The sequence below is a fragment of the Paroedura picta genome, chromosome 2 (assembly GCF_049243985.1).
Source record: "Paroedura picta isolate Pp20150507F chromosome 2, Ppicta_v3.0, whole genome shotgun sequence".
Taxonomy (NCBI): Eukaryota; Metazoa; Chordata; class Lepidosauria; order Squamata; family Gekkonidae; genus Paroedura; species Paroedura picta.
Window position 1 is genome coordinate 161,299,450 of NC_135370.1, and position 17,096 is coordinate 161,316,545.

Here is a 17,096-nt window from a genome sequence, read left to right on the forward strand (position 1 = left end):
CATGCAACCAGCTGGGTGACCTTGGGCTCGCCACGGCACTGATAAAATTGTTCTGACCAGGCAGTGATATCAGGGCTCAGCCTCACCCACCCCACAGGGTGTCTGTAGTGGGGAGAGGAAAGGGAAGGCAAATGTAAACTGCTTTGAGACTCCTTCAGGTAGAGAAGAGTGGCATATACTAACCAACTCTTCTAAAATAAATGTATACTCTCACTATATATACAAACACACTAGCTAACTCAAGAGAAACACAGGAAGGATAGGGGGAACCAACTCTTCTTCTTCTTCTTAAAGTCCCCCCATGGGGTTTTCAAGGCAAGAGAGGAGAACAGGTGATTTTATAATGAGTGAGTCCCTCCTCTCTCCATTTGAGGACCTCCCCTAAAAGCTTTAAAAGGCTTGGCCTGTGCAAAGCCCTTTAGCAGCAGAGTTCTCCGGGATTTAGATGTCTGAAGGGTGGTTAACAACTTTCTATCTTGATAATGCAAAATACTATGGCTGTGATTTTAGTTCAACGCAATTCATCAAATGAACTGGTGAACATAGATCAAGAATTAAGAATAATATTAAAGAAGCTAAAGAACACCCCCTTTTAAAAGTTTACAATTATTTACTTTTGTTTTAAATCGTAGTGCCCACGAATCCCTCAGCCTGTGTAGGACACTATTTCTTACAGCGGCATACACAGCTTACTAACTTTGGTGATAGTTTGAAGGGAGTACGTGTCTGTTAACAGCTCTGAGATGAGGTACATATACTTTGATGTTTGCTGTTAAGCAAAATGCACGGCGTTAATGAGCTTCTTTGATTATTTTCCCTTGTATCTTTCAATGCGGATATAACTGGAATTCTGATGAATATCTGTGATTTGAAAGGAGTGTGTACTGGAAGCCGTGTTATTCTAGAGATCAGTTAGTCATGAGGAAGTTCTCGATAAGCAAATTAAAATAAGGACGGCTGTACTGAAGCTCTTACTACTGCAGAATCAATTTGGATCTTTTGTTATACATTTGCCTCTCATGGTCTTCAAAATTATAAAAATGCATAGTGTTGTTTAATTGGATGAAAGCCAATCAGGTTTGAGCTTTTTGACTCACTGCTTTTAGGGATTATCAGACAGCCCAAGTTGCCCACCAAGAAATCATCATCATCATCATCTTCTTCTTCTTCTTCTTCTTCTTCTTCTTCTTCTTCTTCTTCTTCTTCTTCTTCTTCTTCTTCTTCTTCTTCTTCTTTGATGTATTTCCCGCCTCTCCTGACAGGCTTGAGGCGGGTCACAACAACTAACCCCATTAAAATTCCCAATTAAAACATCAATCTACTAACATGAGACTAACATGAGACTAACATCTAGAGAAATCTGATTGGATTGTCAAAGGAGTGAATACTTATATCAATCTTATCTTTCTCTAAATTTATTTTGTCATAATCATGTGATTATTATCCGGATAACTGATTGGGTTATAACAAAATAGAAGACTATCAACATAAATGTACATGAGTTTACCAGCATGTGGAAATTAGTCTGATACAGCAAGATGAGATGTTAAGAAGCAATTAGCCTAACTTTGCTGCAACTGTGTCAATTGTCTAAGATGGAAGTAGCTCTAAGCAAAGAAAGTTCATGGCCAGTTCAAAAGCTTGAATTCTTGGTTTCCAAAGAAGATTGGTGATGATACAGCTATGACAGTAGATTGCGATAACCTTGCTCTATATAGAAAACAAAGTCTTCCTTGTTGGTCTCTCCCTCCAAGTAGTAACCAAAGACACACTTACTTATCTTCTGAGCTCCAACAAGACCAGGCTAGTCTGAACTACTAGCCTAGTTAGGCATACATGATACAAAGGAAGTGAGCTTCCAAGAGTGCAATTCTTTAACATAATTGTATTACACAAATACTGGGGCTCAGCTGATGCCCACATGAGGGCAATCACCCATAAAGGCTAATTATCACTCTCTTGATTGGTACTATTCTTTGGTTGGGTTCACAATTTTACCCATTAACAAAATGGTTCCTGTGTCATTGTCAATAATAACCATCAAGAAAGGTCTGTTGAATTCAATGAGAGGAGGGGGCGGAGGAGGAGTCAACTTGATTCGGTGATCTCCGAAATACCCAGACGAGGATAGCCCATGTTGAACCTGAATCAACTCGGTGTGATCTTCATGAACAACTAGCACAGCTTCATGAAAAGCCTGTAGCAAAAGAATAGACATTTATTTTGTGATGAACCTGCATTCACATTTTCAGATGAGAAGTGAAATGGTCAAGAAACAGGTAACTGGCCAGGGATGGAGAATGAGCCAGGTAGTCAGCTGCTGAAGTCACGAGTGCTGCTTCTTTCTGTTCTTAAAAAGATTGAAAAAGATTCACAATACTTGCGTCTCATCCCTACAGCAGGGATCAGTTCCCCTGGGAAAAAAGAGGGGGGAATCTCACAACACACTGAGTTACCGGGATGCCAGCCTCCAGGTGGGATCTGGAGATCCACAATAATTTCAACTCATCCCTACAGCGATCAGTACCCCTGGAGAGAAGGCTGGGGGAGGGACCTAGGAAATCTCTCCAAGCCAGCCTCCAGATGGGTCCTGGGGATACACAATAATCAGTCACACCGCATTTCCAGAACTACAACAGAGAAGAAATGAGACAAACACATCACCCTAGCAAGGGCTATCCAAGCGACTACTGATGGCAACAGTGCAGAAGAACATGGCCCAACCAACCCAACAACAGTAGAAGAAATCCATCATGATGTCTGGCAATGGCACACAAAAAGAACCATTTGCCCTGAGTAAGCCTCAGAAAGCTAGAGGGAGGGGATGGTGTCACATGGGCACCTTGATCCTCCTCCTTTCTCAGCAGTATCAGTGTACACACCAAACCTCACTGCCCCAGTGGAGGAGTTCTGGATGGCCTAAGCACTGAATTATTCATCACAGGCTTGTACCAAGCACATGATGATGATGATGTTACCTGTTCGGTCTTGTTCAAACATTGGCGATTCTATAGGCCATGCGTTTCTGTCAATGACTGCTTCACCTTTGATCATGTCGAGCCAGTGGATCCTTTGAGTAAGTGTTGTTTTTGTCTGTTCATTGCCTGGGTGGTAAATGACTGCAGCTGATTGGATTAGGTGGTTGATTGTTGTGCAAAGAGGGGAGGAAGTGTTTGCTTGGAGATGACTGCTGATTTAGCCCCCTGCAGGGTGGACTGTTGTACTATAAAACAGTGGTCCCCAATCATTGGGCCATGGCCCGGTGCTAGGCCGTGAAGGCCTCGGTACCGGGCCATGGCTCCCTCTCCCCGCAGTGAGAAACTATCCAGACTACAAGCTTCTTTCTGTGGGAGGGGGGGTAGAGGGAAGCGCGGCCGCCGGCGCAAATGCACACGCGTGGCAGGTCCACGTATGCACGTTTGTGCCATGCACGGTCACAAACGCGCATGTGCGGCAGTTTCACGCATTCACAAAAGTGCCACACATGCGCGTTTGCAGCTCCACCGGGAGCGCAAACGCACATGAATGGCAGTTTCGTGCATGCACACATGCGCGAAATTGCCACATATACACATTTGCGGCCGCGCATGGTGCAAACGTGCATGTGCAGACCGGCTGTGCATGTGCGTTTGCGCATGGGCTGCCACGCATACACGGTGCCTGGATCCCCCCCCCCCACCGTTCCGCAACCTGGAAAAGGTTGCGGACCACTGCTATAAAAGACTCCTGCTTTCCAGGGCCCATAGGCAGCTAAGCCAGGGAAGAATAAAGAGCCAGGTGGTGAGCTGCTGAAGTGGTGAGTGCTTCTTTTTTTCTGTTCTTGGGGTCTATCGCTTGCAGGTAAGTGAGGGCTGTTTGAGTAACTGTTGTTTTTGTCTATTCATTGCCTTGGTGTTAAGTCATTGCAGTTGATTGGATTGGGTGGTTGATTGTTGTGCAAAGTGAGGAGGGAGTGTTTCTTGATGCTGACTGCGGATTCAGTCTTCTGCTGGGTGGGCCTTTTCACTATAAAAAGCTCCTGCTCACCTGAGGCTCTTTGCCTGAGGGTCAAGCCAGAAGTTTCTGTAAGAATTCAGGGGAGTGCAGGAAGAATCAAACTACTTCTGCAATGGACCAAAGTAGCATGGCTGGGGATGGAGCAAAGGCAATGATGGCATATTTGGCATGTTTGTGTTTTTACCTCAAGGTAACTGCAATTATACCTACAGCAAGTGTAAGTTGGTAGGTCTACTACAGAAGGTACAGAGGCTGGGGCACACACTGAATTCTATAAAGGAGGGTGAAGAGTTCTTAGACAGATCACCAGAAGCACTGGCCAACCAGAGGCTAGCCAGCCAGCCTGCAGCCCATCCTCTCCTATCCACAGGATTGGCTTCCCTGGAACTTACTAGCTGGAATGTAGCCCAGCCTTTTCCAGCTGCCCATCCAGCCACCCAATGAGGCCATTTGTGTATGACTACTGGCCCTTTGTGTATGGGGGAGACAGTCATGCATGAGCCATCTCCTACCTGATAGGTCCTCCAGGAGACGAGTGATGACCCAGCTCCTGACTCCTTATTTGAAATGAGTCCCATGAGAGCAAAACAGTTGGTTCAACCATGACTTAGATGGCTGTCTTGCCAACACCCTACAGGTCACTTAGGGTTTGGCTTGGTTTTCTGGCAATATCTATTCCCTTATCTGAATTTCAATGGACATTCTATAGGGCCTGCTTCAATGCTTTTCCATCAGCTTTGCTTTGTGGGAGATATCAGCATCTAACTATAGAGGCTAGTCTTCCTCAATGCAGCCCTTGTGCAATTGAAACAATTATCCTGATTTTACTGCAGTATAAATTTTCATCAGGATGCTAGACATTGATTTGGCCTCTGATGACCAGGTTCCATGGACATTCTGTTGATTTCTTAGTTTTTTACTTGCAGATAAGGACACTCCTATTTCTTATATGGTGGCCAAGTTTTGCTATGTACTCATCAGGGCGCAGAAATCTCTGACTGGCATAATGGGAAACTTGGATTGCTTATAGGACTATCTCACTGTATTTGCTATTTGTTTTCTTTGGTTTTACTGCAGGTCACTGAATGTAAATAAAGAAATGAAATGAACCCACAAGGTATCCTACTTTGATTCTATCTTCTGATCTCTATTAATCTGACTGCACTTAAGGTTTATGGTTATTTTGTGTGTAACTTTTACTCAAAGCCGAGGTCATGTCATCAAATCCCAGTCCCTCGAGAAATGTTTGATGAGATGTAATAGTTACGTCTAGCACCAACCCATTCACGTGCACATCCATACCTGGGAGAACCTCAGGTTGAGTTGTTCTGTAATCTCAGGCAGATCAGCATTTGTCACACCGAGTCTCTGCAACAGGTCTGTGACATCAATGGATGCAGAAATGGAAAATTTTGGAATCCGTAACTGTATTTCTCTGTTACCAAACATAATAACAAAAAAGAACACATACATTAAATGACAATTTTACTTAGCATACCAATTGAAACCAGATTTGTAGTGTATGAACAACATATAATTAAATGACAGTCTGTTAGGATTTTTATCTGGTATCTCACTTCTGAGAGTTAGTGTCAGCTTGTTTGTTTACTTGATGCTTGTATTATTAGCTTCCTTTTAATAATATATTTTATTTATTGAGAAAGATACATGAAAATGAAAAAGTATTGTAATACAATTATATACTACATATCCTAGTTGGATGAAAGACAGAATATTAATAAAACATTGCTTTAATTATACACACAGACACACATACACATATATTATACTTTTATATAATCTGGAAATTATTGATTGGATACTTATTAACCCTATAGTTAAGCTATAAAATCTACAGGTCACTCCTGTTTCTTCTGTCACAACTTGATTTTACTGTTCAATATAGTCTAGTATCGGTCTCCATTTTTTTCCTGTTAACATATATTTTACAAATTCTTTATACATTTTAATATTATGCAGTAGCATTTTTAATTACATTTTCATAGAATCATAGAGTTGGAAGGGGCCATACAGGCCATCTAGTCCAACCCCCTGCTCAACGCAGGATCAGCCCAAAGCATCCTAAATTTTGAATTCAACATAAATTTAACTATTAACATCTTTTGCATCTCATCATGAATCATAACCCAATATTTTCAAGATTTCTGACTAGTCCACCACATAAAAATTGATGCTTTTGTATTTTGACAATTCTAGCATTTATCGATATGACTCTTATTAATTCTTGCAGTGTATTGAGGGGCATTTTTATATTAATTTTCTTTTAACATTTGACATTCAGTAAATTTTAACTCATTTACCCACAATCTCTACCACTGATATAAACTTATACCCTCTCCACTGTTTTGAGCTCATAATATCATACAATTTTTTAAATTTGCTCTGCTTCTGAATCATATTGCAGTAACAATTGATATATTTTAGCTAGCAAATGTTTTGCCACCAGTAATTAGTTTTCATAAGCAGTTTTTTTCTCTCAGGTGACCTCCTTCTTAAAGTTGTTCTTCAGTTTTGAGATGATTTGATAATAAATAAACCAAGGAATATTCTTTCTTTTTTTCTTGATAGCTTGCAATTCTTTTATTTTCCGTTGTTTACCCACCATTTTCCCCCCGAATTAAATTGTCTACTTTATTTCTTAGGTTTAAATCAAAATGAGCGCTTTTTAAAGAGGTCTATAGTAAGAATGATGGACTTAATCTTTCTCTGCACTTAAACCATGCTTTTAATAAACTGATGTTGGACATCCTCTCTCTGGATTGTTCATAAGGATTTTCTTTTGCTATAAATAACTTTGAATTCCTTATCTATTTATTATGTATCTATTTATATTTATATACCACCCTCCCCTGAGGGTCAGGGTGGTTCTTATAAAACGTAGAAATGATACATAAAACTTAGTTTTCATACAAAATAAATAATATAAACATTAAACTGTAACATAGGTGCAAAGTATAACAATATGAACAGGTCCAGAGCAGAACACACAGGTGAATATTTTAGGATGGTGGGAACAGCGGCCCTGTATATGTTGCTGGTTGCTCAGTCTCAACCAAATGCCTGGTGGAACAGCTCCCTTTTGCATACCCTGCGGAACTGTTTTAGCTCCATCAGGGCCCTGGTCTTCTCCAGGAGTTCATTCTACCAGGTGAGGGCCAGGACAGAGAATGACCTGGCCTTGGTTGAGGCTAGACAGGCTTCTTTAGGGCCAGGGATCATTAGCCAGTTGGTGGTGGCAGAGTGTAGAGTTCTTTGAGAGGCATAGGCAGGGAGGGGGTCCCTCAGGTACACTGACCTTAAAGATAATTACCAGAACCTTTAGCCTGATCCAGAATTCAACTGGCAACAACTGTAGTTGGTAGGGAATGGGCTGAATATCAGCCCTCCATGGTGTTGCTGTGAGATCCCTGGTCACTGCAATTTGGACCAGCTGTAGTTCAGTTAGTTTTATTACGGTTATAGACCAGCACAAGATGATGCAGAAACATCCATTAAAACCAGGAATTAAAACATCTTAATGAAATAAAGGTTTTGCTGGTAGGAGTTTATGCTCCAAATGCAGGGAAAGAGGATTTTTTTTTTTGTTTTCTAAAAATATTATAAAGACTTACCATATAAGGAGCTAATCATGATGGGAGACATTCTTTCTATTAATAATAATGTATTGTACAGGAACAGTATTGGAAAAGAACTCAGAGAAATTGCTTACCGCAGGGTCAAATAATTTTTCCATTTATCCAGATCTTCTTTTACTAAAGAACTCTCGACTTCCTTTAGTTTCCCTTCGTCTGGCAGGATGAACCATGATACAACACTTTGCCTATAAGGTATTTGTACCACTGTACAAGATAAATCTTCATCATAGTAAATTGCCTGCGTGTTTTGTTTCTCCATCACATTTAATTTAATAGTTGTGTTTCCATATGCCAAAAAATCGCCTTCAAATATTAACCGGTTATGGAATTTGTTCTCCCACTTACCTTAGAAGCAAAACAGAAATTAAGAGAACTGCATAAATATTATAAAAGCATGAGAGGTGCCATGTTGGGTCAGGCCAATCATACATACTGATATCAGGCGGCCCAGCAGTGGATCTGGAAATCCAGAAGCCAAGGTCCCCCAAAGACCGAGGATACAGAGCATCACTGCCCCAGTACCAGTGTCCCATTTATACCTTGTGGCTAATAGCCTCTGATGGACCTCTGCTCCATATGTTTATCTAAACCCCTCTGGAAGCTGTCCATGCTTTTAGCTGCCCCTACTTCCTGTGCAAATAGATGGGGAAGAAATGGAGGTAGTGACAGATTTTATTTTCCTGGGCTCCAAGATCACTGCAGATGGGGACTGCAGCAAAGAAATTAAAAGACGCTTGCTCCTGGGGAGGAAAGCTATGGCAAATCTAGACAGCATCCTAAAAAGCAGAGACATCGCCCTGCCAACAAAAGTGCGTCTAGTCTAGGCTACAGTCTTCCCAGTTGCAATGTATGTCTGAGGCCAGCCATGAATGGGGAAGGGAAGAGGCAAGAAAGAGAAGGGAGGAAGCGCCATCTGCCAGGCTGAGCAGCAGAGTAAGGAGGATGAGGAGGCTGCTTTCGGTTTTGGTCCGAGTCTAGCCATGACCAGGGAAGGAAAGAAGTGAGGAGGAGGAGGAGGAGGAGGAGGAAACAGCACCTGCCAGCCTTAACCCCCCCCCCATACCTGAGCAGTAGAACAAGGAGCCTGCTTCGGGCCTTGCTCTGAGGCTGGCCATGTAGAAGGTATGAAGAGCAGAAGTGAGGAGGAGGGAGGAAGCTCTGCCCACCCACCTGCCAGGCTGAGCACTGGGGCTATGGATTGAGAGTGGCAGCAGCAGTCGGGGACAGTCCCAAGCACCTTCCAGGGAGTGGTGATGGAGGGCTGGGATCTTGCACACCACTGCTGCTACTCATGTCAACGGCTACAGCAGCAGCGACTGCCATCCACAACCCTAGTCCGCTGTCGCTGCCACCTTCATTGATCTTCAGGAGCAGCCCGCTGCCTTCAGGACTGGCGAGCCTCTGTTTCAGCTGCAAGGCCAGGCCTAGGTGACTGAATGAGCCAGCCTCCTCGACGTGCACCACAGCACCGAGAGGAATCAGTGCAACTGGTGGCCCAGGGTTGGTGGGAAGAGCAGTGGGAGACCTGGGCCCAACCCCATCTGGCCTGGCTGCCTTGGCCTGGTGGCAGCGCTGCGGATGGGACTACCTGGTGCAGGTGTTGACTGCTGATAAATAGAGCCAGAGGGGGTTTGCTGCTGCAACTGGCCAGTGGACCTGGGGTAGAGTAGGTGGAGGTGTTTCCAGGTCCCAAGAGGGTAGAGAGTGCACCAAAAATGAAGGCAGGGATCTTGCTGGACATGCTGTCAAATAATAAGAGCTGGGAGAGTCAGAAGGAGGCAGGGAGGAAAGGAAGGCGCTGCTGCTGCTGGTTCTCCCCTTCCACTCCAGCTCTTGGAAGACCAGTCAAGCTGTGCCCCATCTCCAGCACATGGTCTCAGCAAACTAATCCCACACTGTCCAGGAGGATCTGGTCCAGCAGCGCCTGGAAGAGTCAGCACAACAGCGCCAGGCAATTAGCAGCCATCACAGTCAATACAACTGGCATGCAGTTCCTTTAAGAACCCAGGGCTCACGCATCCTGCCTTGGGGACGCTGCAGTGAGTCACCTCTGGTTGGGAGGTTGCTGTGGCTGACAAGGGGCCATGGCCTGGGAAAGGGAAAAGCAGCTGCCACAGTTATGCTCGAGCACCAGCATTGGGCAGCTGACAGCAGAAGGAGGGATGGTTGGGTGGGAGAGCACACAGTGGCTCAAGGATGTGATATGGGATTTGCTCGCAACGCCACTGCTGGGCTTACGCCGCTGCGTCTTCCTGTTCCCTCCCCCGCCGCGTCAATTGCAGCCTTGTCCAGCCGCGGCTGCTCATTCGTGTCAGAAGAAGAGGCCCAGGTTTAAATGAGGCAAAGTATTTAGAAGGCAGGATTGAAAGAAAAACAGTCATGGAGACGTACAGCTTTGGAGGTATTAGAATGGCCCAGGAGCAAAAGAGGGGGAGCACGCAGACTGTGAACGGAGATGAAAATTTGAAAGAGAGGGATTACTATCAGATGTGGTGTTGTAAAAAGGCAAGACAATATTGGAGTGGAGTACTTGGTGAATTTTTAAAAATTATGAATTGTAACTTGAAGAAAAAAATTGAATTATGTTTTCTTGAGTGTGGTTGAGGGGGATATACCTAGAGACAGGAAAACCCTCTTCCTTTATGCAGTATCAGCAGCAAGACTGATTTATGCAGCTAAATGGAGATGCTCATAAACCACTACCGTAGAACAGGGGTAGTCAACCTGTGGTCCTCCAGATGGTCATGGACTACAATTCCCATGAGCCCCTGCCAGCATGAACATTGTAGTCCATCTGGTTGACCACAGGTTGACTACCCCTGCCATAGAAGACTGGAAAAAGAAGATGTTGAGCTTATTGGTGCCAGACTAATGGCACCAATAAAGGACAAAAACCTGGATAAATATTATGAACAATGGACACCTTTCTGGAGCTACATGAAGAAAATCTTTCTGGACTCTGCAAAATTTTACAAAGCATAAAATGAAGCAGCAGACAATTCTAATTAGTTTTTCTTAGCACAGGAAAAGGGTTTATTTATAAAGGAGGGTGAGCTAGGTTGTGAAAAGATGGTTGTGTTATTTGTATGTGTGTTTATGTCGTTTTTTGTTCAGTGATGATGTTATTTCTAGATTACTAAGCATAATAATCTGTGAAAAAAATATTTTTGAAAGAGTGACTAGTTTCATTTTGCATAGACCAAATTTTGGCAGGAGGTCAGTTCCCCTGGAAATCCTCCTTGGCCTCACCACTCATTGGGTGCCAAAATAACAGCTCTCTGGGTGGTGTTTCAGTTCTGTCCATGCACACCATGCCTTTCATCCAGGTTGTTTCTCAACCCTCTGGGTTCCATGGAGATTGGCACCATGTTCTCAACTGTCCTGGCAGGCATGCCTCTTCAGGCTATCTAGGGTCTGCCCATAGTCATTAATTCCTTCCCCTAATGTCTTGCCCCTTATGAGCTCCTTGGTTCCCTCCTTTAGCTGTGGGGCTGGCTGTCTTTTTGGACTGTGATGAATATCATCCACCAGCACAGGTCCCTGTGACATCCCCTAACTGCCTTGCTGCCTCGGCCAGCGCAATGGGTTTTGCGGATAGGCAATGCAACACTCAATCTGCACCTCCATCATGCCTTCCTCTGTGACACCTTCTACTTTCCTTAGCTCCTGGCTGCCTTTTGACCAAGCCACAACCTTCATGCTGGCATACTCATGTCAGCCTGACCCTCCTTTCTTCTGGCTGGGCTGTTGGGAGCACCCTGACCATGCCTGAGACACCTGGAGCAATCCAAGGGGCCATACCAACCTTAAGATGACAGATGTCAGACCAGAAGTCCCCCCCCTTCATTGTTACAATTGCTTCATTATAGCTGATTGAATAATTAGCACTGCCTTCCATACTTTTTGAATTTCTAAATCTCCAACTTACCTTTGAAGAACATAGAATTTACCAGGATCATGCGTATCTGTTCACTGAGGTCCTTGAGTATGCTGACTGTTCTCCCAGACATTTTGTTGGTTAAATAATCATTGATCTGCTCTTTTGCTCTTGTGGAATCCAGGAAGTCTGTTAAAAAGTCTTCAGCGTGATATAAGTTTCTGACATTTTCAAGAAATGTGTGCTGTACTTTCAGTGACCTTTCAAAGAACAAAGCATTCCCTATTTTCACCTGTGTTCCCTCTCTTGGAAGGTTAAGCTTGTGGGTAAGATGGCAAAATCCCTTATGTATCTCATTCTCCTCAATTTGTGAAAGGTTAAAGGCTAGTCCTCTGTAAATCTGTCTTCGGGTTTCAGATGCCGCCCCAAGGGACAACATGGCAAAGGCTATGGAGATGCTCAGGGGAGAGAACAGAACGTTTTTGTCACCTCGAATAGATAACATTTCTTTGTACAATCTGAATGCAAAATCAGCATTAGAATTGATTATCTTGGTCATGACATTGTCCCCAATTTTACATTCTTGGACCTCTTGTACTCTCGTGAGCTGATAAGAGTGGAACTGCAGACCAATCAGTAATAAGGAAAGGTAGATCATGGCCTTCTTTGGGCTTTGCAATCAATCTAAGAAAAGCAGAAACATGTGGTAAGAATATAATTCTTAAGCAGTAAAAATATCATTGAAATTAGGTAAATACAAAATTCCATGCTTAAAATTATTGATGTTGCAATTTTTATATCTTTGTACTTGATTACATTGATGATGGCCAGAGGTTACATGTTTTGGGGAGGGACTATGCCTTTATAAAAGTGCTGTACCGGAAGTAGAATAAATTCCCAAGCAAATTGACTCATTGGGATACTTTGTCTTAGATGGCCCACTTTGAAGAATAAAACAGGAAATCCAGCCAGATTGATACACTCAGCCAAAGCATTAAATTGAGTTTGATTAGGTCCTACTGACCTTCAGCCATGATGGTAGAGACATAAACGGCAGAGACTATGGAGCGTCAAACAATGATGGAGAAACAAAATGCATTTTATACTTACAACAAAATCCTCAGACACTTCTACTGCCATTTATCTGGACTGGATGTGTCCTTGCTTTGTCATTTATAAACCAGGCATGCACAATGCCCATTAGAAATTATTAACCATTAAGCAGAGCAAATACAGATTATCTAAAAGGGAGAGGACCAAAACCTGATGCAATGGTCTGTGACACATGATTTGTGTCTGGTTTCACTTCTCAGTATAAAAGTTGAATAGTTCACAATCTGAATCAGGGACTCTGCTTGGGACTTTCATAGAATCATAAAATCATAGAATCTGTAAACCACCCGTGGCGGCACGGGCGCCACGGACTAAATAAAATAATAAGGGGTTCTGGGGCGGGATGAGTTCGGGATGAGGAAGGGTCCAGATTGGACCCTTCCTCATGACAGACAATCGGAGGGACCAATCGGCAGGCGCGAAGCGCCTGCCAATTGGTCCCTCCGATTCCCAGCCCCAGGACCTGCGAGCCGCGTGCAGCGTGGCTCGCAGTTGCTCCCAGCCTGATGCGGCGAGAGGCGCTTTGCGCCTCTCGCCGCGTCAGGCCGCCGCCGCCACAACCCCAGGACTCCTGCAAGCCGCCAAAAAAGAACCGCCGCCCGGGGGAGGCCCCGCCGCCCAACGGAGCCCCACGAACCAGGACGTGTGATGGCCGAAGACAAACAGCAGAGATGCGTTGGGGAAGGCGCTGCCCAGCAGGCGCCTCTCTGGGGCCGCGTCTCCTCCGTGATGCCTGGCCTCCTTGCCCACGGTCCTCGCCCTGCGGGTCCTTCCTGCAGCCAGACCCACGAGCCCCAAAAGCGGCAGCGGCGGCATCCCGGAAGGCAGCCAACGGCCGAACAAAGGCCGCGCGACAGGCCCCCAGCGACGGAGTCCGAGCTGCCTTCCCGCAAACGGACCCACGAGCCCCAGCAGCAGCAGCAGCAACGTCCCCCGAGCCAGCCAACAGCCGCAAACAAGACTCAGGGAGGGGGCTGGCCAGCAGCCGCCTCTCCGCCCCGCGTCTCCTCCGTGCTGCCCGGCCTCCTCGGCCACGCCCCCGCCGTTAACAGCCAGGACCAGCGCGAAGCCGGTGAGTGGACCTGGGGTTCTGACTCGCCTTGGGAGGGAGGACCGCGGCGCTGCTTTTCGGGGGGGCGGGTTCTGAGAGAGGGAGTGGGTGGGTGGGAGCGTGTCCCTTACCCTTCCCCCTTCTCCCCTTTCAAAGCCCGCCCAAAGACTGCAGGTAGTCCCCCCCCCCAAACCCACTCTCACTGCTAGCGCCCATTGCATTTCGAACTGCAATGGGCTTGATTACTAGTCATAGAATAATAGAGTTGAAAGGGACCTCATGGGTCATCTAGTCCAACCCCCTGAACCATGCAGGACACTCCCATCCCAATCGCTCACCTGCCACCCCTTTGCCTTCACAGAATCAGCCTCTCCATCAGATGGCTATTTAGCCTCTGTTTAAAAATTTACAAAGATGGAGAACCCACCACCTCCTGAGGAAGCCTGTTCCACTGAGAAACCACTCTGTCAGGAACTTCTGGATGTTTAGATGGAATTTCTTTTGAATTAATTTCATCCCATTCATTCTGGTCTGTCCCTTTGGGGCAAGAGAGAACAATTCTGCTCTACCGTCCATATGGCACCCTTTTAAATACTTGAAGATGGTTTTCAGATCCCCTCTCAGTGATCTCCTCTCTAGGCTAAACAGACCAAGCTAAACCCCTCACCATCTTTATTGCCCTCCTCTGGACATGTTCAAGTTTGTCAACATCCCTCTTCAACTGGGGTGCCCAAAACTGAACACAGTACTCCAAGTGAGGCCAAACCAGAGCAGAGTACAGCAGTACCATCACCTCCCATGATCTGGACACGATACTCCATTTGATACAGCCCAAAATCTCATTTGCCTTTTGAGCCACTGAGTAACACTACTGACTCATGTTCAGTGTATAGTCTACTAAGATTCCTAGAACCTTTTTGCATATACTACTGCCAAGACAAATCTCCCCCATCTTATATTGGTGTATTTTGTTTTTCCTATCTAAATGCAGAACTACATTTGCCCCTATTGAACTTCATTTCATTCAGTTTAGCCCACTTCTCGAGCCTATCAAGACAATCCTGTATTCTCTTGCTGTCTTCAGTTGTGTTTGCTACCCCTCCCACTTTAGTATCATCTGCAAATTTAATAAGTATCCCCTCTAATCCCTCTTCCAAATCATTTATAAATATATGTTGAACAACACAGGCCCCAGGACAGATCCTTGGGGTACTCCACTTGTCACTCTTTTCCAAGAAGATGCTGAACCATTAACAAGTACCCTTTGGGTACAATTTGTCAACCTTACAAAATTAGGATCCATACCGCATTTTACCAACTTGTGAACAAGAATATCATGTGGAACCTTATCAAAACCTTTACTGAAATCCAGATAAACTATGTCCACAGCTTTCCCCTGATCCAGCAAGGTCTTTCTCAAAAAAAGAGATAAGGTTGATCTGACATGACTTGTTCTTGCGAAACCCGTGCTGAGTCTTAGAAATCATAGCTCTCACTCCCAGCTGCTCAAGGACCGAGTGTTTGATTATTTGTTTCAAAATTTTGCCAGCTACAGATGTCAAGCTGACGGGTCGATAATTACCTGGATCCTCCTTTTTCCCTTTCTTGAATATGAGGACAACATTTGCCCACCTACAATCATCTGGCACCTCACCTGTTCTTCAAGAAGTGTAAAAAATAATGGACAGAGTTTCAGAGATGACATCTGCAAGTTCTTTTAGTACCCTTGGATGCAGTTCATCTGGCCCAGAAGACTTTATTTCATTTAAAGAAACTAGGTGTTTGTGGACTGTTCCAACATTGATCCTAGGCCACCATTCTTGTCCTCCATGTTGAGTTACGTTTTTGCCACATTGATCATTATTTCCCTCGCAAGAGAAGACCGAGGAGAAAGCAGTTCTGCCCTCTCTTCATCATCTGTTATAATTTCACTTTCTTGTTCTCGCAGTGGTCCTATGGTGTCCCTATTATTTTTCTTTCTTGAAATATAACTAAAGAAGCATTTCTTGCTAGCCTAAGCTCATATTGAGCTGTAGCTTTTCTAACACTCCCCCTACAAGTATTGGTTATTTGTTTATACTCATCCTTGGTACTAAGGCCTTCCTTCCATTTCCTAAATGACTTTTTTATTCCTCAAATCCTTTGACAACTGCTTATGGAGCCAACTTGGCTTCCTTAGGCTCCTTCCATCTTTTCTTCTCAAGGGAATTGTTTGTGATTGAGCCTTCAGTATTTCACTTTTAAGAAACTCCCAGCCCTCTTGGACTCCCATCTCTTTAAATGACCACAGGACTCTACGCAACATACCTTTAAGTCTGTGAAAATCAGCTTTCCTGAAGTTCAGACTATATGTACGACTATGTAAAGAGTTCTCCTCTCTACCTTCTGGGAAATTAAGCTGTCGGAAAGAATTTAATGGAGTTTGCATTTTTAGCAGAGTTGGTCTTCCAACAGATATCTGGGTAATTGAAGTCACCCATGACCACAGTTTCCCCCCTCTTTGAGAATTGTGTAATTTGGTCTAGCAGTATCTCATTCAAGTCCTCTGACTGGCTTGGTGGTCGATAGCAGACCCCCCACAATAATACCACTCTCATTTCCTACTCCTTTTATCTTTACCCAAATACACTCAACTGAACTTTCATGCTTGTGTACCTGTATTTCATGCTCGTGTACCTGTATAAAGATTCCTAACATATATTGCTACATCTCTCCCCTTCTTTTCTTGTCTGTCCCTTCTGAATAGATTGTACCCCTCAATATTTTGTATTCCAGTTGTGTGTATTATCCCACCAAGTTTCTGTGATTCCTATTAGGTCATAGCCCCCTTCCTCTATTACGACTACTAGTTCCTCCTGCTTGTTTCCCATACTCTGTGCATTGGTGTAGAGACATTGTAGTCCATCCTTTGTGTGCCTCATGGTTTTGGTTTTTGAACTTCCTTGTAAGCTAGTAGTTCCCTGCGTATGTAACATTCCCTGTTATCCTTTATAAATCTATTCTGATCCCACCTTGTTCAGCGTGGGACCCTGAACTTCCTCTAGTGCAGGGGTAGTCAAACTGCGGCCCCCCAGATGTCTATGGACTACAATTCCCAGGAGCCCCTGCCAGCATTCACTGGCAGGGGCTCCTGGGAATTGTAGTCCATGGACATCTGGAGGGCCGCAGTTTGACTACCCCTGCTCTAGTGAGAGCAGGAGCTCATCTGATGGAACTTGGATCCTGTTGGAAAAAACCTGCCTTGGCCTCAACCCTACACCTGGCGGAAGAGCTCCGTCTTGCAGGCCCTCCAGAAAGCTGGTAACTCCGGCAGGGCTCTCAGCTCATCCAGGAGCTCATTCCACCAGGTTGGGGACAGGAGCTAAAAGGCCCTGGCCTCGGTCAAGGCCATGTGTGCGTCCCG

General features: G+C 44.7%; 1 protein-coding gene across 2 annotated transcripts; it reads right to left on the minus strand.

The window, feature by feature from the left end:
- Positions 1 to 1,399: 1,399 nt before the first annotated feature.
- On the minus strand, positions 1,400 to 16,761 carry LOC143830709 (serpin A3-3-like). 2 transcript variants are annotated; one of them, XM_077323583.1, is made up of 5 exons: positions 16,001 to 16,761; positions 11,581 to 12,213; positions 7,727 to 7,997; positions 5,299 to 5,431; positions 1,400 to 2,197 (listed from the first exon to the last, which is right to left on the minus strand). In XM_077323583.1, the coding sequence occupies exons 2-5, from the start codon at positions 12,185 to 12,187 to the stop codon at positions 1,970 to 1,972; spliced, it is 1,239 nt and encodes a 412-aa protein (XP_077179698.1). In that variant the 5' UTR covers positions 12,188 to 12,213; positions 16,001 to 16,761; the 3' UTR covers positions 1,400 to 1,969. The 2 variants fall into 2 exon arrangements, with proteins under 2 accessions (XP_077179698.1, XP_077179697.1); XM_077323582.1 differs by lacking the exon at positions 16,001 to 16,761 and adding an exon at positions 12,640 to 13,022.
- Positions 16,762 to 17,096: the final 335 nt, after the last annotated feature.